This window comes from Pieris napi, chromosome 8 (genome assembly GCF_905475465.1).
Source record: "Pieris napi chromosome 8, ilPieNapi1.2, whole genome shotgun sequence".
Classification (NCBI taxonomy): Eukaryota; Metazoa; Arthropoda; class Insecta; order Lepidoptera; family Pieridae; genus Pieris; species Pieris napi.
This window is the reverse complement of record NC_062241.1, coordinates 5,587,649-5,610,503: the sequence shown is the minus strand read 5'-3', so window position 1 is coordinate 5,610,503 and position 22,855 is coordinate 5,587,649. Positions and strand designations below refer to the sequence as shown.

General features: G+C 33.7%; 1 protein-coding gene and 2 long non-coding RNA genes across 3 annotated transcripts; 1 reads left to right on the top strand and 2 right to left on the bottom strand.

Moving 5' to 3' along the window:
- Positions 1 to 9,175: 9,175 nt before the first annotated feature.
- LOC125051855 lies at positions 9,176 to 9,437 on the top strand. Its single transcript, XR_007117359.1, has 2 exons — positions 9,176 to 9,304; positions 9,397 to 9,437. It is a non-coding gene; the product is annotated as an uncharacterized LOC125051855 (long non-coding RNA).
- Positions 9,438 to 16,507: 7,070 nt separating this feature from the next.
- LOC125051488 lies at positions 16,508 to 18,421 on the bottom strand. The gene is made up of 4 exons (XM_047651795.1): positions 17,765 to 18,421; positions 17,189 to 17,266; positions 16,803 to 16,956; positions 16,508 to 16,680 (listed from the first exon to the last, which is right to left on the bottom strand). Exons 1-4 carry the CDS (start codon positions 18,419 to 18,421, stop codon positions 16,508 to 16,510), a joined length of 1,062 nt encoding a protein of 353 aa, XP_047507751.1.
- A 2,996-nt stretch (positions 18,422 to 21,417) lies between these two features.
- Positions 21,418 to 22,556, bottom strand: LOC125052062. The gene is made up of 2 exons (XR_007117396.1): positions 22,413 to 22,556; positions 21,418 to 22,229 (listed from the first exon to the last, which is right to left on the bottom strand). It is a non-coding gene; the product is annotated as an uncharacterized LOC125052062 (long non-coding RNA).
- Between the last annotated feature and the right edge of the window lie 299 nt (positions 22,557 to 22,855).

Genomic DNA, 22,855 nt, shown 5'->3' with positions numbered 1-22,855 from the left:
TAATCTGGTGTCTTTTTGTTACAAAACTAATTGAAAGTGCTTGTTTAAGAGATTTCCTAATGAATAGTAAATAGATTTTGAGTTTGGTGACCAACATTAAAATTATTAAGACATGGCTGATTCTAATAATGAAGGGCATCCGCCCATATCAGAAGTGGGATCCCATGCGCTACTGACCGTGCAAAAACAACCACCTGACTAAAATAGCGCCTTGAAGTTGTTAAGTAACATGGAAATTTTACTTCCTCGGATGTTAGCGACAACGCAACCACCGGTGGCAACTGCTAACGCCCAGTATAGTTCAGTGAAATTCGTAGAGTTTAATCCGGTAGACGCAGACGCGGATATAGAAGGTTGGTCTTAATTACAGAGCTTAAAGTACTGACTAAACATTTAGAGGGCGTAGATTTCTCTAGCTCTTAGCAGTATACTGAAAGGGCGCGCAGCTTTCTTGAGCAAGTTAAATTTGTATGAGCTGACATGGGAGAATGTAAAACAAAGTTTAATGGCTAGATTTTGTAAACCAAAATTATTTCAAGACTTCTTTGATGAAATATTGCGTTTTCAAATTGGAACAAAAGAAACTGCAGCAGAGTCGCCTGCGCTTATGGAATATGATCGAAACTATACCTAAAATCCGAATGTCAAGATTTTATAACTGGATACGTCATATCGGTCTTATGTCAGAAGGATGATTTGATATGCCGTGAGCTAAACGCATATACTGTCACTATTAAACCTCAGTTGTTTAGAATCTTAAGAGGCATTTCCCTAAAGCGAAGATCGGGGGTTACTGAAATCCAAGAGCCTGATTTCAAGCGACCTAGAATTGTGGACGCAAGATTTCCTGGTAAATATCATTTTTGTGGAATCCTCGGACACCGGCAAGCGTCTTCGAGAAGATTCTTCTTGGATGACTAAGCAGCAAGATCCGTCAACTGCAACACGTGCCCCCGAGAAAACTTCTACCGTAACCTGTTATATATGCGGTCAAGTTGGACACATAGCAACAATTTGTAAAGAAAAGGAAAAAGGTGGTGGATCTACTGCAAGGTAATAGGTCAATATCTGCGAACATTGGCTGTTGAGGGGCACCTTGAGGATGTCATCTGGTGAGTCAGTCTCCTTTCTTTTTGTTTGATTGCGGATCGTCTTGCTCGTTGATAAAAGAGAGCTATTATACTAAGTTCCCAAGGACTGTGCGCAATGATTTTGTGTATCTTGCGGGCATTGGTGGTGATGAAATAAAATCTACGTCACAGATTTCGAGTGAGGTTAATTTTGAAAATTTTATAAAACTCTTGACATTTCATGTAGTACCAGACTCATGTCTTACGGATCCTGTAATAATAGGTAGGGACATTTTAGAAAACGGTGTGAGCGTCAAAATTAATAATGATAATTTGAAGTTAATGTTTGTGAGGCGATTGTTACCAGCCATACCTTACTTTATATGTTTGTGAGGCGATTGTTACCTGCCATACTTTACTCGGATAGATACGGATTTGGCAGCTGATGATAGAGATGCCCTTATTAGACTATTAGACAAATATGCTAGCAGTTTTGTGGATAGTGTTCCCCGTAAACGCGTGAACACAGGAGAGTTAGAAATTGATTGATAGGGGTCTACCCCATAAAACTGTTCAACGACGCCCATATCCGTAATACCATTATACAGATGCTTACCTCCGAACCAGTTCTGATGATCTTTAACCCGGACTTACCCGTTGCGACGCTAGCTTGGAGGGATATGGGGCGATCTTAATACAGAAAAAGAAAGACCTGCCCCATGTTGTAGAATACTTTAGCCGACGAACCTCTGAAGTAGAATCCCGCTACCACTCATACGAACTGGAAACGCTGGCAGTCGTACGAGCGGTAGAACACTTCCGGCATTATTTATACGGCCGACGTTTCAAGGTTTTCACGGACTGTAACTCATTAAAAGCATCGAAATCTAAAACTGACCTAACCCCACGTGTTCATCGCTGGTGGGCATTTTTACAAGCCTACGATTTCGATATCATATATCGCGAAGGTCGTGGCATGGAACACGCGGATTACCTTTCTAGAAATCCCCTGCCGGACCCCAATAGCTCAATTTCCGAGTCACAAGTCTCTTCAAAACCTACAATTCAGATAGTAAATTTTGTAGAATTACATCAGGGTTGGCTTTCTGTAGAACAGAAACGTGATGCAGAGGTCCAAGACTTGATCAACAAGCACAATAATAACGATTTTCCTGAAACGGTTGGTCAGACATATGACGTTAGGAATGGCATTCTTTATAGGAAGGTTGTAAGAAACAAGATTATATCATGGCTGCCAGTCGTCCCTCGCTCCCTAATATGGACTTTGATTAATCACGTTCATAACGAGTTACAACATCTGGGTGGTGACAAAACACTGGACAAACTGTACGAACAGTACTGGTTCCCTCAGATGTCCAAGTGCGTTAGAAAATTTATTGACTCTTGCATTGTCTGCAAGGCATCAAAAGGTCCCTCAGGTACTCAGCATGTGCAGCTACATTCTATTCCAAAAGCTCCGGTACCGTGGCACACGATTCATATAGACTTCACCGGCAAACTAAGTGGAAAAAGTGACCGTAAGGAATATTGTTCAGTAATTATTGATGCGTTCACTAAATACGTATTATTAGAGCACACCTCATCATTAGACGCAGCTAGTGCGGTTCAAGCCGTTAAAAGTGCCGTTTGCCTTTTTGGAGCACCTAAGCGCGTAATAGCTGATCAAGGCAGGCGTTACGTTAGCCAGGATTTCAAGAACTTTTGTTCAGATCATAACATTAAGCTGCATTTTATAGCAACTGGCTCCAGCAAGGCAAACGGGCAAGTCGAGCGTGTGATGCGCACTTTGAAAAGTTTGCTAACGATTATCGAAAACGATCCCAATAAAGCGTGGCGTGACGAGTTAGGTAATGTGCAATTAGCGCTTAATAGTACTAGGTCTACAGTCACCAAATTTACGCCAACTGAACTCATGTTCGGTATCCGTTCTCAATCTCTAGGTATGTCGAGAATTAGGTGTTCAAGTCCAGATTCAGAACAAGAACAGCGAATTGACGTAGAGTCAGCTAGGCAAGATGCGTCTCTTAACATACAAAGGGCAGCCGCATCCGATACTTTACGATTTAACCAGGGTCGAGCTACTATCAAGCCATTTTCTAAAGGCGATTTCGTATTCATCAAAAGTTGTAAACGCAACCAAACCAAGTTAGATAGGAAGTTTAGGGGTCCTTATGTAATAATCGCAGTATTAGATAATGACCGTTACGAGTTGAAAAGCATAACCGGTTCACATCGTACTTTCAAATACGCGCACGAGAACTTGCGTCCAGTACCTCGGGGTCATGACGGGTTAGTTTTCTATATCTTCTATATATCTTCTATATCTTCTATATCTACTAGTTTGATGACTGAAGAAGAGGCCATGACGGCGCCGAACGATGTTGAACTCGATAATAGTCACCTCGACAGACCGAATGTTTGTGATATATATTGACTGCAGGCTCCGATACACTGTCCGCAGGATCAGACACGCTTACAGCGGAGTCTGATACCCTAAGTAACATTTCAGATCGCGAAATCTTTGAGCATGAGGTCCGAATTCACGCAGAGCAAGACAGTCCGTAACTTATAGGTATGTGTAATCTGTAAGCGCTGAAGTTTACTTAACTATGTTGGCACGATTAGTGAGATGAGTCATTGAATAACGTGGTGTGGTGTGTGTGTGTGTGTGAAGGTGGTCGAAAGGATAATGTCGTCCGGGCCATGCAGCTGATAGCGGCTGGTCGTAGGGACACATTCATCCGGTCCAACCTTAAGTGTTCGTTGGTCGAAAGGATAATGTCGTCCGGGCCACGCAGCTGATAGCGGCTGGTCGAAGGGACACATTCATCCGGTCCAACCGTAAGTGTTCATTGGTCGAAAGGATAATGTCGTCCGGGCCACGCAGCTGATAGCGGCTGGTCGAAGGGACACATTCATCCGGTCCAATCTTAGGTGTTAATTGGTCGAAGGGACAGTGTCGTCCGGTCCATGCACGAGTGGCTGGTCGAAAGGACACACCCGTCCGGTCCAATCTTAGGTGTCAATTGGTCGAAGGGACAGTGTCGTCCGGTCCATGCACGAGTGGCTGGTCGAAAGGACACACTCGTCCGGTCCAAATTGATACTGTGAGTATGTTTGTTAGATAAAGAGTGTAATGTTTGTTAAGTGATTAGAAAAAGGTGCCGTCCGGTCCATGAGTGGTCGAAAGGACACACGCTTTTTTTATTCTGATAGTCATAGTTGTATGACAGTAGCATTACGTCTAGTAGTCATAGCTTGTCAGGTTGGGCGAGCGGGTAGATTTACTGACACCTGTCCGATTGATTGTGTCACTGTTACAGGACTGCAATCTGATGCGCCCGAGGACGGTCGAAAGTCAGTCCGGCCGTGACGGCGCATTCCTAGCGCCATGTTAAGAAATACTGCAAATATTGGAACGAGATTTGACAGTTGTCAAGTCTGGCGGAGCGTCGTATCGATGGTCAGCGCGGCCATGTTGAAATCGTTTGGAGTGTTTCGAACGTCAACGGCGAGCGCACCACGTCTGCGACGAATCGCTTTTGTTCTAAATAATCTGGTGTCTTTTTGTTACAAAACTAATTGAAAGTGCTTGTTTAAGAGATTTCCTAATGAATAGTAAATAGATTTTGAGTTTGGTGACCAACATTAAAATTATTAAGACATGGCTGATTCTAATAATGAAGGGCATCCGCCCATATATATATTTATTGAAAGTGAGCTATGCAAATGTTATTTAATTAGAATAGCATTATAATTTTAATATCGTATTCATCTGTAGTATACTTTCTTTTCGAGTTATTAATAATGTGAAAAATTAAGACCATGGTTTTTGTTAAATTTTAAGGTTTTATATTTGAAATACAGAACCCATCCATTTAAGGATGCTGCTTTTCTTATTTTGCTATCTTGAAATGAATGCTTGCTTTCCGTGTAGACTAATTATGTAATTTTCACCGTTTCATATTCCATAGCTGAAACAAGGGGCGTTTTTCTTTTGTTGTGAAAAGATAAAGTTATCTTCGTAAAAGGAGCGTTTTAATTTTTCCATCATGTTTTTAGTTTAGAATAATTTCCATAATACAAGAAAACAGCATTCTAAAATAACGTTTCCTTTTGTAGTTAACATTCATTATATTTTATTATTCATTCTGTGACGGAGTTATTTTAATCTATAACATCGAATAAATATGATCACATCATTTATTTTTCTTCTGCTCGTAATTAGCCACTACTTATATGTATTAATCGTGACGCAATTAACCTTTGGATTAGCTTTTACATTTTTGTTTATATATATTATTATTAATATTTTTCTTTAGTTTTTACTTTATTTTATTTTAGTTATAGTTACATGTTATTTTGAGTTTTTTTTGTTAATTAAAAAAATTACAAGTAAAATTCACTTCTTGTACTTTACCCTCTGTAGGTGTTTCGTTTTAATTGTTACATGTTAGGGTTGCCTGGAAGAAATCGCTTGTAAATATGTTTTTGATCACATTTTAATATAAAACATTTTTTACTACTTTGGAAATAAGTATAATCTAATATAAGTTTACTAAGGGAAAGTGTAGTATGGCGAAAGAATTTTCGAAATCTGACGGGCAGTTCATAAGTTGATATGTTACAATACAATACAAATGTCAAAATACAAATATTTCATTTTTATAACTAGTACTGATATGCCAACTTCATTGAAGGATTTTATTGAAAACGGGTATATTGAAGACAAAAAAAGAAGTAAGATTAAATACCAAGGTTTTTCTTTTCTAGGCATGACAATAATTATGCACGCGGACTGGTTTTCTATTAAAATACACCTTCCGTGGAAGGCTCTACATTTTTCCGCGATGAATATTTCCACTATAACACGTTCAAACACCCCTTAGTGGAGGGTGGATCAAGGGATTGCAGATTCTCGGATGAATAAACTGCGAGTTCAATGCACTGCGGTGCATTAAAAAAACCCCTTCTATGTTAGTGTGTCACTGACGTCTTCTGAGCCTGGGGTGATTACAATACATCCCTTTGTGCGAAGTCATATTCATAACCCAATAGTGTCCAGTACTTTTCTATTGCACCCATGAATGGAAATGTTTTCTTTAAATTACTTCAGTGTAATCATACATACATTGCTTGCTACTGCTGTTTCGTTTGAAGTTTGTTAGATTCAAATGAATGTTGGTAATCAGCTTTGGTACCTAGTCTGAAACAATTATGATTTCGCTAGAATGACATTAGCTGACGTTTTGTCACGTGACTATTTTCATACAAATTTGTTTGTCATTACTCACGCATGTCAAAAAAGGATTTTGTCTCAATGACATCTTTATTCATATGTCTTAACCATTAGTGACACTACACTCCAAAAAACAAAAAAACAAATGGTGCGTGTACTTATGTACGCGCGTAAGAAGTTATACTTATTTGGCTTTCTTTATTTTTTTTTAAATATTAAATAATTAATAATAAATATTTAGCGTTAATAATTTAAAAATATTTAATATTTAGTTTATTATTCAATTATTAATTAATATTAATAATAATTATTATTTCATAATTATTCAATTTAGTAACTAGATATGTTTCATAACCTTTTAACTAAGTAACAATAAATCTTTCGGTCTTTGTAAAAAAGCATTGCTAAATTTCTTTGAAAAAATAATTAAAACTCCTTTATTTGTTTAAAAGGTACTACAAATGTCATTATGGTCATTCAAAATTCTTGTCATAGCTGCTAACGTCACGCATATTCTATTTCTTTTTACTTGTAGATTGCCTTATTCCCATCTCGCTCGCGCACGCTCGGCGCCCATACTGATAATTTTGTGTCACGGTGCGCGCGCATCGTAAAATTTCACTCTCATAAATTCTTCATAACGCGCCTAAAGAAGTATAACTTCAAAAAATTATTTGTTTAGCTATGTACAATATAATTCAGATTGAGGCCTACCTAGTAAGTCGGAGACCTGTGACAGGGACTCCATGGTATATCCTAATAGAAAGTGTAGTGATCCGTGACAAATCGAATTATTAACAGATCACCACTGTGAACATATTAGCATATTCTTGTTTGGACAAGCTTAGAATATGAATCTAATTATATTTATTGTGTAGTGTAAGCTAGCTGTTTGGCAACAAATAGGGCACGGTCAATCGGAAATTCAATATAATAAATAATATAGGAAATCTAAAACTATAATTAATATATTCAAAAGTATTTTCGAAACCTATGTTTGGCATTTTTTTAAATACATTTAGTTATGTATAGCCATGCGCGCCAAATGCAACAAATTAAGAATTATCTTATAAAAGATAGTTAAACCTATCACTATGAAGACAACCATACATAAACATCTGTACAGTCTCGAACTTTGAGAATCCTATAGACTGCACAAAATGCTTATAACTGATGAATTTATAATGGTGACATAAGAAAAACTACCTTTGTGCCTATTTCGATGGACATTTTTCGTTTCATTATTATACGGTAAAAGCTATGAAATGATTTATGGTTAAAAATTAGTATTTTGAAATGCTATCTTCTTAACTACGTAGTCAATTGATTTACTGTTAACCTGAAACTTGCAGGAGGTAGCTTAAAGGTTTATATAGATTTACCAGCCCTGCGATTCTGTAACTCACTTTTCGAACTCACACAGCGGTTTTCGCATCGGCGGTCGCTCTCAAATCAATCGTGAAGCAGTCATTTTATGATTTGGCATTCTGAAAAGGTGGGAGCTTGTAGTTTATTGTTTATCAGAATGCCAAATCATAAAATGACTGCTTCACGATTGATTTGAGAGCGACCGCCGATGCGAAAACCGCTGTGTGAGTTCGAAAAGTGAGTTACAGAATCGCAGGGCTGCACAGAAAGTTCTTCTCTTGATATTTGTACAGAGAGTGATTTTTTAGCGGAAATCTTCTGTCGGAATTCTCGTAACTCTTTATTACTTATACATTAAGATTAAAATTAACTAGAATTATTTGTTTTGCAGCGTTCATATTCGCCTACTATCGCTCTATAACATCAAACTTCTGATAACATCTCGACTCCTCTTAGAGCAATTTGCACAAATTGCGCCGGAGTTTAGATGGAATTGAGTCACAACTAGATATCATTAGGAACCGAAACTTCGTCTCACGCTACAGAAGCCACATTTTATTGTATTCAGCCAAGTTAAGCTTATCCCTAAGGTAATGAGAACATGAGAAGTAATATACCAGTTACGTACCATGTAACCATGAATAACTATTAATGGTTACTTTATAAGGAAAGGTGGCCAAAGGTGGAATCTAAATATACATCATGTTTACCATAGGAGCGATAGCTTATTATAACAAGAGCATTTATGACGTTCTTATAGTATGATTGACGTTCAGGAGCAGTGTGTATAGTATGGCAACGAACGGTTACCTACCAGTAAATTCTAGATACTAATAAGCTTCTACCATTTTTTATCATAAACGTCCACACTCAACTCACAACGCATACATCAATATTTTTGCTTTAATGCATCTAAAGTATTGTAAATTAACTATATAAGAATGTGGCATGCAGTATGTAATATTGTAATCATTACACAATGTCTAAATTTTATTTGATTATTAGTCTTTTGTTGTCGATACAGAAAGATAGGAAATGTATCACATGTCGTTGAAAAATTTCGCTTGCAGCTCATTCAGGCTTTGTTTCATTTAAAAGTGATTTAAGAAAAAAATTGTCAAAACATGTATAAATTCAATAGTGTAACAGCAGAGACGTCAGTTATACAAGATATAAAATAAATACAAGTTACAAATTAAAAAAATGTTGTTAATTTCACTTCACAGCCCTGCGATTCTGTAACTCGCTTCACACACCCTCAGCGCTGATTTTTGCTGTCAAATCGTTCGTTTCGGTGTCATGTTACAATTTGGTATTCTGATAAACAATAACCGCGACAAAAGCGCCGCTCAAATGAGATTGTTCACATTTGGAACTAAAATTTGGCACTGCTACACTTACGCTCCAAAATTGTTGGTATTTGGTATTCTGATACATACCATTTGACATCTCATCTCACTTAAATGTACAATTTGTACGTCAAATTAAAAGTTGCTCTTCCCTCGCTGAAATCGTTGTTTACCAGTGAGTTAGCCATTTTTAGCGAAGTTAAAACTTGTTTTATGTGAAAATATTCTAACATAGGACAATCTATATGTATCTTGGGGTAAGTTTATAAAATAATATTTATCAATACAGCATTATTTTACGAAAAAAATTATATATATAAACATTAATTGAACTTTGTTATTGTTACAGAAGGCCCGTTTCCACTTTTAAAGTTTAAACCTCTATTTCAAGAAATAAATGATGTAAACCATTAAAAAATACTTAATATAATATCTATAGATGGCGAAGAAAATGTAGGCACGAAACGACCAATTGGTTTCTCGGCGTTGGTTACTATCGCTTTTTTCCAATACTCAAGAAATTATATGGTATTGACGAAACCTAGAACATATGCTGCTGAGATGAACGAAGAGTCTAGTAAATAGATGATCTAAGGTAAACATTTTGATTATTTTAGCATTAAAAATATCATTTTGATCCTAGAACCAATTTTTCGATGCAGTCTTGATCATGTCTTGTCTCCAGCAGAGATAAGTCGAACAGAAAACGATAAATAAGTTAAGATAGGTAAATTTTGTTATACCTATATTTGTATTTTTCTACTATACTAAAATTATAAATCTAATAATTTCAGAGATCCCCAAATGTTCAAAATTTCTGATAGAAAAATACATTCTGCCTTTGAAGAAGAAGAATATTACATTTATATCATACGACAAGGCCCCTGGATATAAAAAGACACAATAGTGCAGACATTTTCAAATTATTGAATTTCGACTACTTATCCTTCAATTTATAATAAATGATAACACAGTACAATTTCAGTTCCTATATTTTTATAAAATATATTGATATAACATTAAGGTTTTGGATAAAAACATTATTCTGCTTTACACAAGTATGAAATACCATCATTACATACATGATGGTTTAAGTACTTATTAAGCTTTTTTAAATTTATCGTTCATAACTATTACTTTTTACAAACTAATTAGAAAATATATTAAAATAAATATATTTGTCTACAAAATAAAGTAGATGTTATTGATTAGCTCTATGTGAGGCTGGGTTTTAGATAGTTTTTGTTATACTTAAGTTTGTTTTACTGAAAGTTATTTTGTAGTGTGTTAAAAGTTTACTATAATCATTAAATTAAATGTGTAAGTTATTATATTGTTCTTTTATTCACCTATAAAGTAACATGGCTTATATATTTTTCATTTCGGCTTAGCTATGTATTTAACTCGGTTACTACGTTTTCTATAGGCAGTCATTAAATAAGTGGTAGATTTAATTAATCATTTTATTAATATAACAATATAATTAGATACAAAAAAAAAATATTATGAAGTACACAATTATCTTAAACACGATAATACAATTTTTCATATAAAAATCATAGTTGTCCAAACTGCATTCAAAATAGATTTGTGGTCTCGGTTTAATATCTCTTCTTAACATTTCAATAATTGGTCATTTTCTTCCTCATTCTTGACAACTACCGCTGATGGCTGTAATACAATAGTTATGTGTTAAAATTGTAAATAGGAAGATGTGGTAGGTCACTGTACTGACACAATAATATTGCATAACAATTTAATTATTGTAAAGTTAAGGAAAATAATAAAAAAACTTGCATAAAACACAAAAACTTTATGGGATATCTTTGTATTTCTAAGTAAAGTATCTTAAAAACATGTTTGATAATATTATAACTAAGCCAAATATTATTTAAAGTTTTATGATAACAAAGCTTAGTAATTTCGCACACAGTTATTGATTCAGTACTATGAATAAAAAAAAATCTTGAGCAAATCTAAGTATGTACTTTAAATACAATTATTTATTAATGAAACAAATCCAAGACCCATAAAGGGTATGTTTAGTGCTAAAGTGTAGTGCTGACTACAATATAATAACAACTAAAATAGATTAACTATCTTTTGATGGCTTCTATGTTTATTAAATAAGTTATGGCAATGTCATTTCCAACATTTAAAATTAACGTTGATCACTTGAAATGGTATGAATTTGAGCAATTGAAAGCTTATATATTTGATCCAACATACCTAACATGATTATTTATACTTGTGTTCTGAAATCTGAACAATTAAATTAAATTCAACTTGATCAATTAAAATTAATACTTCTTATATTTCATGAATGGAATTTGAAGTTAGAAAACCTAAAAATATTTTTTATATTTCCATCAGATAAGTCATTTTTGAGATATTTTCACAGTTTATCTTTTTTTTAATATTATTAATTTTTCAAACGTCGACCATTTTGTTCTCTATTTTGTTTTATTAAAAATATTTTGTTTATGTATGATTAAAATTTTGACAATTAACTCTTTTTATAAAATAAAATGAGTCAATTGTCACGATATTAATAGACAACAACTCACTAGGTTACCTCCCTCCACTTATCAAGACGTAATGTAAAATTTCTTAACAGAATACCATGAGATTCCAAAAATTACGTCAGTGACGAAGGGAGCGCTGTTACTGCGTAGTGGACTCACGGATTAACAGTGAGTTACAGAATTGCAGGGCAGATATAAAATTTTGTTGGCATAATTGATATGTTTTGTAATATAAACAAAGTCGGATCTGATGAATCTTATTTAGACCAGTGTTATCTACGCCTTTAAACATTTACTCCTAGTAAACGTAAAGGCGTATTTAAAATAAGAGTAAAATGTGAATTGCCATAGGAAGACCAAGGTCGTATGCTCGTAGTCTTTTAAAATGTGGACTTAGATTATAATTTTATAACAAGTGACCTATTAATTGAAGAAAAACAAAATCCTAAGTTACTTTAAAAAGATATATATTATATCGAAAAACATCTAAAAGTATAAAGAGGAACAAAGTAAAAAATTCTACCATTAATATCAATCCTATCAAGTGCGTTAAACTTCTGTATGATATATCATACATATTACATATAGATAAAATATAAAGTAGAAATCTATGCTACTAAGTGACTGCTGAAAATCATTATCTACTAAAATCGTATCAAACACGAAGTAGCATGTTGGTTAACTTAAGGCTAAAAACTATAATTTCGAAAATATATTTCTCAAAATTAGTGATACAAAATAGTCCAACAGTTATTCAAGAATCAAAATTCTTATCATGCAATTTGGCTTACATCCTTCAGCCTTATCATTTCAATAATTACGTGTTTGGGTCTGAAATAAAGACAAAAATCCCTTGTAATACTAGTTTTATATATCAAAAAAATAATTATATGCTTTTGTTGCATATTAAATGTAATTTGTCCGTCGTCCTTCGGTTTATATCATTGAAATAGATAGCTATGTGGTTATTTCTAGACCAAAGATTACGAGCACACAAAACAATAATAACATACTTCTGTTGCATATTAAATACCATTCGGCATATGATTCACCGTTCAGCATAATCGTCTTTCGGTCTATTATTAAAATAATTACATATTTATTTTTATAAAAAATACTTCAAGGTTACCTGACATAGTTACTTTGTACATATCATAATTGATTGGATTCAAATGTATGAAGAATATTTTAAATCTCGTTTAATCTTGTATTGGAGCTTTATAGGTACCTTTATGGGTCTCGGCCAGACAGTTTGCATTTTCTTTATTGAGTACGTTCCTTTATTAGTAGGCGAGCAGCCTTCTGTGCCTTACAAACGTCGTAATAATGGTAGGGGAGCCCACGATGCTAAATGGGGATTTACTCGAGCGTCGTAGAGACCTATTGGGATGCAAAGCTTAGATAAAAAGAAGAAAAAAATGTTATATGATAAATTCCTTTTCAACGGTGGGGGAAGCGGCTATAGATAGTTAAATATGTAAAAAAAAACTGTTGCATGGACATCCTCGAGCGCGTCAGATATTGATAGCATCTATGCCCTACGTATTTTGAATAATGTACGTATGTTAATCTGATCGTTTGCATGATGCGGGTGGTTGTATTTAAGGGTTGAAAATGAAAAAAAAAAAAAATTATCGAGCGCGTCAGATTTTCTAAGGGAGTGTTAAGTGCACCAAAAAAAAGCTCTCATTCACTAATCTGACGATTTCGATGGGACGCAAACCCACGGCCATTTTCATAATATGCAAAAAAAAATCGCAATTTTGAAATACTCAAGCGCGTCAGATTAAGATATATGTGGTTCATCTTTATGTTCTAAACGTACTGTCTCATAATCTGACGATTATCTAGAGGGATTCGCCTGATCTGACAAAAAAAATTTAGAAAAACGATTCACCGAAAGGGCCATCCCTGCAACTTCCCGCTACTTCCTTCCTGGGCGCTTAAAACTGATATTTTGAGCTCGCTGAGTTCAAAGAAATAACATGTCTATGCATTTGAGCGCTCCCAGCTCGAAAGTCTGATAGAATTTTCATAGAACACTGTTTTTGGAATTTTCAAACCGCTATAACTTTTGAATGGATCAAGCAATTTTTGCGAGTTCAAGCAAGCGGTTGGCGGCATTCGACGCAGTTTTATCATCATCATAAGTAATTTTGCAATTTTAATTGATAGAACCACAAATTTCGGAGTAATCCCGAAAAAACACTTTTTCGGGTTTCTTTCGTTCACGATATCTCTCGAACTAATCAACCGCTTTTGACGAGCTTGGTGGCGATCGACGTGGTTTTTCAAGCTCAAAGGCGGATTAGTTTTTGAAGTTGATCAATAAAGAAACCACTTTAAAAAAAATATTTCTTATTTTTTTAAGATTTTTCAAAATTTCTCAAAATCTATCGGTCCGAATCGGTTCAAATTCACAGGAAATGTAATTTTGAGGGAAATATTTAGAACGCCGTTTAGTAGATTCCGATCGGTTAAAGGAAATGTAGGCATCACGCAGCTGCACGCATTTAACTTTATCGACGATTTTTTGTTATTTCGGCTTGCGGAAATCGTCAGATTATATATTTTTCATTATTCTTGAATTATTTCCTTCAAAATAAAAAAAAAATTAGCTACGCTCGAGAATGTCGAGATGACGGTTTTTTTTTACAACTTTGTTGCCCTCCCCTTTTTTTCCGTCATTCTCAAATTGTCAGATTAGTGGAATATACACTTTTTAGGATGTAATTAACTCACCCTACCTTAATCTGACGCGCTCGGGAATTTCTGATGGTCAATTTTTTTTTACTAATCTGATCCTGTCTCCTTCACGGGTGGCCTTATATATGGGCCTCATATTTTGTGGAGGTACTTAACCGGGTACAAGGTATCCCCCTATATATTAATCTGCCGCGCTTTAGTAAATCCCGAAATCCCCTCTTGGGCTCCCCTACCATAAGAAATCCTATATACAAGTGAAGTCCAAGTCAAGCAAGTTATCGGTTTTTTATATTATGTTTATGCGTCAAAATTGACGAACGTACTACTTGATTATAAATAAACTAGTAGACTCGGCCAAGCGTTACTGTGGCTAAGATTTTTGTTATATTACATAGTAGTAAACTATACAAGAGAAAAGGCAGGAGAACACCAATCCACCATGCTTTTTTGGTGGTTATGCCATTACATTTTAGATTATGTAAAACGTTGGTAATTATTTTGATAAGGATCAATACCTAGGTACGAATAAGCCTTTTCTAGCGGTATTTTAATAAAAAAAATTAATAAAAGGACGCTTATTGTGACGTAACTATAAAAGATAGAGACATGCTGTCGCGACATCTTTTATAGATAGTGATGTGTCCTGAAAAATTGTAATACGTCATTTTGATCTATCATTAATAGTTTTCGCAGCGCACATGATTGAAGGAAGTTTTTTGTTTATTTTTTTACACCTTGGGTTAGATTATTCAAGTTTTAGTGAGCATCCCTAATTTTTTTGAAAATTAAAACATAGCCTATGTCACTCGGGACGGTGAAAGAATTTTTGAAATCGGTCCAGTAGTTTCGGAGCCTATTCATTTCAAACAAACAAAAATCAAACCTTTCCTTTTTATAATATTATTAGTATTAGTATAGATTTAAATACTTTTTTTTAAATTTAGGAACCTACCCAGTGGCCTATTGAATGATTATGCATAACGCCTATACGTTATACTTTTGGTAATAATATCGGTTTCGAGTTGGTAAGTACAAAAGGCCCTTTCTTAAAGAAATTTATTGATGACTAGCGGACCCGACAGACGTTGTCCTGTCTTAACTATGAATATTGATTTCAAATTGGTATAATGAATTAAAAAATATTTCAGAAACAAAGTGTTTATTATTCTAATGCTTTATGTTATACAACATTCTTTGATTGTTTTTCTGGCTCGCATATTATTATATGTATTATCAATATAATAACTCCGATCGAAGCATTTATTTTGAAAGATATTCATTTTTCTTACATCCTCTGACGATATTTGCAGCACGCATTTTGTCAATGTTGTGTTATGTCAAACGCCATAAGGTTCGAATTGTATGGTGGTTAAGTATTCTTGAATTTTCTAATTTTCCGCGCAATTTTTTTCTTTTTTTCTTTTATAAGAACCTTCTCCTGACAATTACAAACACAACAAAAAAGAAATCAGACAAATCGGTCGAGCCGTTTTCATGTGATACTTAAAAAAAACAACTTACTTACTTTCGTGCTTTATTATGGCGTGCTTTATTATCCAGATACATGTTTTAACATTATAATAATAATAGCATTGATTACCAAAACTTAATTATAAACACTGAAGTTTCATTTATATCACTCCTAAAAAATAACTTTTAACAATCGGTGAAATACAATGCAACATTTAGCAACCATCATGTGCTTGCACTGTCAGATTTTGGTTTGTCCACCATTGGACATAGGCCTCCTCCATCGGGTTTTACTGATGTCTGTCGTGGGCCAGGCACGATCAGGTGACGTTTCGACACTGGTTTTACTTTGCTGTGTTACGTTATTATATTGTTCTTAGATATTCTTAGATTTTTCAGTGTGTTGCACCGAAAAAATATACTTGAGTGATTCTTGTTCTAGTGGGTATTTCAGTTATCAGAATATTCCACTTTGTTTTCTGCAAAGCATGTTCAAATTCCTCTTGACGGCCGTTGCTTACGAGCTACCTAACATTCGTTGTACAAATATATGTGCGTTCAATATAGCGAGTGAATTTTAATATAGTTATAATTCATTAAACTTAATGCATTTATTTTATTAAGTAATAACTTACTAACTTATACATCAATACCATATTACCAAAGTCTGATATTACAGTTTAGATTACGAGGTGTCTAATTATTATGAGCAGTATTTCTAACAATGTACTCACAGTATTAATGTAATAATACATTTTATTATTTTAAAAAGAATTCAAACGAAAACAGGACTATTATATAAGTAACGGAATAATTAATAAGTGCAGTTATAAGGCTAAAGTTCAAGGGGAAAATTCTCCATACTGAATATTTTGGCGGGCGAATTTCCAAGTACTCCAAAGCTATTTCAATCTCCTCGTGAAGTTTATTATCTGCAAAAATATTCTAATGTACCTACATGACAAATAATTTATTTCTATGTAAATTTAGGGGTGGTCTACACACATGTACTTTTTTGGTGCTGTTAAAATTAGTATTAAATGATATTTATTACCTGTACACTTTACTAGCTCCATAGCTAAGCTTGCTTTTATTTTCTCGAATTCATCATAAACCAAATCTAAGAAAATTACTCCGATTAAATACAAACATAACTTCAAAATAGTTAATAGTATCATAGTAACGACGGCAAAATGTTGATGTGAGTCCTGAAAACGTATTAAGTATTTATATAATTGGAAAATAAATACATTGATGATGGGAAAAGGGCCTTAGGAATCACGAATTGAAACCAAAAGCACAAAATAGGACCAGCTGGAGGTTCTTGGTTGATCAGGTTAAACCCCGCCTCAATGATCATGATGGGCCTTATAAAGTTTAATGGTCTTTCTTATAAGTTCCTTCTTATAAATTTATATGTCTATGATCATTGTGGCTTACCAATTGAATTAACGATGCAATCCCACAGGAAATATCTATAAGTCCTTTTAAGAAACTATATATTATATCCAAAAACATCTGCAAATATAAAAATTGAATATTATATTGAATTTAACATTCATCATTGTAGTTATAAGGTTTTTCTCACTTAATGTGATGTAAATTCTTTAACTACATCGCATCATTAAAAAATAATCAGTATTCTTTCATCCGGCAATCTGTAACTTTGAGTAGCGAAAGCGGTTGAGACAAAAATTTCATCGTTAACGCGGGATTCCAAGATTGCTACATCAGCGCTATGGATAGAGAGAACAGCCTTGCGAGTCAAATCGTAAAATGACTGCTTTACGACTGATTTGAGCGCGACAGCCGCTGTGAAAACCGCTGTGTGAGTTTGAAAAGTAAGTTACAGAATCGCAAGGCTGCATAGATATTGCATAAGAAATCTCAGCATGGTAATCTCAATCGTTATTGGAAGTTAACAGTGAAGAACAGAGTGTCAGCAATTCATGTAGGGTTTTTCGTTTTATGCACAGGTATGATTATTCCGCACAAACTCCTGATTAACACGCTTACCTTGAGTTTTATAGCTCTGTTGGCTTTACCAACAATATCTAAAATACGTTTATAAATTTGTACAAACTTCTTTAAATGAAATATTTTTATATTAACATCGTCACTTAGGACGCACTTGCTTTGCAGAAACAAACGTAAATATTTCATCCTTTGCCAATACATTTCATAAATTAAAGACGGTATTATTGGATTCAGAGAAAGGGTTATATCTACCAATTTTTGTAACCCATACATGATATCGCCGGAGGTGTAAGTTACCATTTCGAAAATTAATTGACCGAAAACTACACAAAATATACTAATAGTTATGCAAGAATCAAATTTCTTATCATATTTCAGTATTTTATCAATTGTTTCGAGGTTCTTATAAAATTTAAGAAAATATTTTTCTTTATAGAACAGCGATATACACAAGTTCGTGATAACTTTTACCAGCATTAATAATTTTAATAATTTTATAAACGTATACATTTCTTTGGGTTTAATTGCATCAAAGAAATTTTGTATCACTAAACACATAAGTATATGAAATACAAAGCAATATAGCATAAGAAGCACTCGAATTATTTTACTAGTTTTAAATTCACAATACTGTCCTAAAAGAAGGCGAAACCCCAAAAGCAATTTTATAGATAAATTGTTGTTAAAATTAAACATTTTGAATTTTAAATGCAATGCGAAGCCAGTGCTACTACTATAGTGCTCGGGTACCCCAATGAAACAGTTTCTAGACAATAATTATATACTTTCGTTGCATATCAAATGCAATTTTGTTTATGGGCTATAATAGCTCATTAGGATGGATATAATAATGTGTTTATTTATAGAACACTCACTACAAGTTTACTTGTTAACTAACATCAAGTAAACTTACATTACTTACATTATATGTACATACTAGCTGCCCCCACGAACTTCGTTTCTCCTTAAAGTGATTTTACTTAGCCTACCTTTTTAGTACATACCAACATGGAACATTTTGTTATACTTACCTAGAGACTGTTCGGTTTTTTGGAATGAAAACTTTTTAGGGGTTTCTGTGAATTTTTATCTACATAAACCTCATAAGTCATAAGATTTTAATTAACTAATAAAAAATAGGGATTGATCGTAGAGGGGTGAAAACTAAGTGTTATATGTATATTTGTATTCTGTATCATAAAAAAATAAAAACAAAAAAATATATCTAAAAAATAAAAATAAAAATTTAGGGGTGGAAAACCCTTATCACTTATGAAAAAAAAATAGATAGCAACTGATTCTCAGACCTACTGAATATGCATACAAAATTTGATAAAAACCGGTCAAGCCGTTTCGGAGGAGTATGGTAACTAACATTGTGACACGAGAATTTTAAATATAAGATATTGACAATAAACAATATTTATTTGAAACCACGGCAAGTAAAGTTTTAAATAAGACTTGCATTGTAACTCAAACATTAATTGTTAATGATGATAATTTGACCGAAAATCATTTTGTAATAAATAATTACCTAACATGCGTTTGCAAAAATAGTCACATTAATGGAATAATTCAAATTTACCGTAGTACTTATATTATCAATAATAAGAAACTAGTTAACAAAGTTTTGTTTTTAAAGCCAAGAATTTTGCATTTTATTATTTTATAACACATATGGTGTAATTTTATTTATTGACATATCCAACAATTTTCGTTTGGTGCTAAAATACGGAACAAACGAAATTCCCGTTCATCGAGACAGTCATGAACTGTCGTATTAAATTTCCACGCACAGCCTCCGTCCAGTTTATTTACCGTGTAGCCTCTAAGGGGTGATTTACATAGACGTCGAGGAAGTCTGAAATAAGGGCACAATATACGCAGTTGCATGGTACTGAACAATAGATTCGGTTGTTACATAAATACCAGAAGACCACTAACCCGGTTCTCGAAATTGTTTCTGTGTATTATAATAGTTTGTTGTGCATACGTAAGAGTAGAAAAATCAATTATAACATTATAAATTGTTTTTAAACCGATCTAACAAGAAGTTAAAATATTTTCGAGGTTATACTTCTTTTGGCGCGTTAGGGAAAAATAATGAGAGTAAAATTTTTCTATAGTTAGTGTCGTTTTTTCTACAAACGTAGAATAAGCCGAGAAATAAAAATTTTGAAATTATTGGATTTTACTCCTTAAGAAACGATTTGAGTTATAAGGCCCGGTACGGAAATTTTATGAGGAGTAAAATCAAGTGTAACACGAAAAGTTGAGGCGTTATGTGTAACACGAAAAGTTGAGGCGTTATGTGTAACACGAAAAGTTGAGGCGTTATGTAGAAAGTTTTGACAGCCACGTTACAACATTGTCAGTGTTGACAGGTGTAAAAAATAAAAGTAGATTGTCTAGCGTGCCATAGAGTTTTGTCAATAGTAATGGTCAGTGAAATTAAAATTAAAAAGATTGTTCATTCTTATTCTTCTCTTACTATAAAGGCAACTTTGGTCACAGAAAGAAAATCCTATTTGGGCATAGATGATGTAGGTACGTTTTATTACTACTACAAACATTTATATTATAAAAACATATATTCTTACCACCTTTAGTATGAAAATATGCTCGACAGCCACAGAACATTATCGCCATTTTATCGTTCGTACGGAGTAAACTCCAATCGTGCGTCGTAGCTGACACATACACACTTTTTTTTATCTTGTTATGCCAAAGAAGTGTAACTTCTAACGCGTGTACATAAGTACACACACGTTTTTTTATTGAATATGAAAAGTTTAACCTTAGTTAACTTTTGACACCAACTGTGGCGACTGCAACAATGCTGGACGTAGATAATATAGGATAAATTAATATTGAAAAACTGTTAGAACCAATACTAATAAAACGGCAATTTTAAGAATACTTTTCTAAAACCACGTCAGGCTGCTATTGTGCTCGATATACTATTTTTTATAGATAATATAAGAGTTCTACAGTGCAATTTCGTAGGTATATTCTACACAATTTCAATCAGTAGAGTGATCATATGCCACAGCTGCGCTGGTTCATTTCGTATGCTAATATGTAACATATGCGCTTCATTAATATCACTGTGGGTTGTATGTCTTTTGTAGGATATGAAAGCATTTTTCTACTAAATAGTGGTTAAACTTTGAAAGTTAAACAAAAAAAAAGTGATTAGCAGCGGACAAATTTATCTCCTGTGATGTCGACTAATCTTTTTGCTATTTCTTGAAAACTGATTTCAGCTTATAATAGAATTATAACATACTTATTTATTTTTATTGTTTTAAATAATTTGAAATTTAATTGACTTTTTAATTACTACTACAGAAATAACTTTCCCGAAAGATTTCAGTTCATTAATTAAACCTGTACTATTGTTACGGGGTGTTCTGAAAGGATTCTGATAGCAGAACATTAATCATTGTAGGTGAGACGCGCTAAATAAAAGAGTTCTTATCGCAACCTTAATGGGTTTGCAGTTTAATGTGAAATAGCGGATAGATTTTAACCCTAGAAAGATAACGTTATTTTTTTGTACTGAAAAGATAAACATGCGCCTGAGAGGCGCACTATTTTAATAGCAGATTTTTTTAATGAATGTCAATTATTTTTATTTCATTCACTACTGTAAATTGTTGAATTATTAATAAGTAAATAAAATACATAAGTATTATCATAAATTTTTATTGAAAATATGAAAATTTGTAGGTATTTATAAACCCTTAACAAAAATTAGAAGTCTTCTGTACTTAGGTAGAAATTTTTAAAAATAGGTAATTTTTATAGTGTTTTTTCTTATTAATTAATTAATTATTATATAATCAATCTCAATTTTAAAAAAATACTGGAAAAATCAACGGCTAAAGACAATTGTTGTAACCATCTTTTTTATGTTCTCCGCACACTGTCTTTTTACATATTGTGCAACTCATTTTGGACATTCTCTTCTTTTTTTGTATATAAGCTACAGTACCGTCGAATTCTAGCTGGAGGTTCCTCATCAGCTTCTTCAGACATCTCTCGGTTAGTTTGTGGGAGGATATTCTCAATACTTTCTCTTGCATAATCTCGTCAGTTGTAAATATCTCAAAGCATGTAAGTGGTTCAAAAATATTTCGAGACATGCGACTAGGCCCTCTATTGGAATGAACTATATTGATCGCAGACGTTCTTCTGTTATTTTGTCCTTTAGCAGTAGCCCAAACATGCCTATTCTTGCCCCTGATCACATCATTAGGCGGCGTTGGTCATGTCCAGTATTTTCAGAGACATTCTGCGATGAGGGATCATTCGAATGTTCATAAATCATAGCTTCATCTACGTACTCATCATCAGTATCGCTTTGCACATTGTCTTCACTTACATGGTCCTCGATCTCACTGTCACTGCCGACATCTGCGCCTTCATCTTCTTCATTCAATAAAGAAACAATTCCTCTTTCATCCAACACTCTTCTGCTCGCCATGATGCTAAAACGCTCCTAAAAACAATTAATTACAATAACTATTCACCAATAAAAAAAAAACTACCTTTAAACTTACCGTATATTGGTAAAAAATTATAAAAACAAAATCACTATGAAAGTGGCGAAAGTTACACAAAAGATAAACATGCGCCTCCCGAGCGCAACGCATCGCTCTAACAGCAAAACTGTGGTACTTACCGAACAGAAGCAGTAGTCTCTCGGAAGTGATGACCAAGGATTGAATTGGCCCGGAAACACAAACTTGTATGCGCGTCGGTAACAAAATGGCAGCGAAATATATATTTCGCGGGCGCCTCTGAGGCGCACGTTATCTTTCTAGGGTTAATATCTTTTAAGTTATTTATATTTTATACACGCTAGTGCCATTTCTTTGGTCCAGTTAATAATCGGCGAGTAGGTGGTAGTAACCTTCACTTTGATTTCAGATTCTAAGCATATTAATTTATTGAAAACCTAAACCTAATTTTGTATGAATATCCTGCGGTAAATACTAATTTCGCTAATATTTAAAGTAAGTATTATTTTAACTATAATTTATATAAATACATTTTAATAATTCGTTTTTGCTTAAATGAATTTCTAACAAAAAGTATAGACAAAGGTTGAATAACAACGCTCTA

Excerpts from the sequence above, each read along its gene's own strand:
- LOC125051488 (XM_047651795.1), bottom strand. The coding sequence starts at position 18,421 with ATGTTTAATTTTAACAACAATTTATCTATAAAATTGCTTTTGGGGTTT. Across the intron at positions 16,957-17,188 it reads TTGCATCGTTAATTCAATTG|GACTCACATCAACATTTTGC; the intron begins GTAAGCCACAAT and ends ATACGTTTTCAG. Across the intron at positions 16,681-16,802 it reads GGAGCTAGTAAAGTGTACAG|ATAATAAACTTCACGAGGAG; the intron begins GTAATAAATATC and ends ATATTTTTGCAG.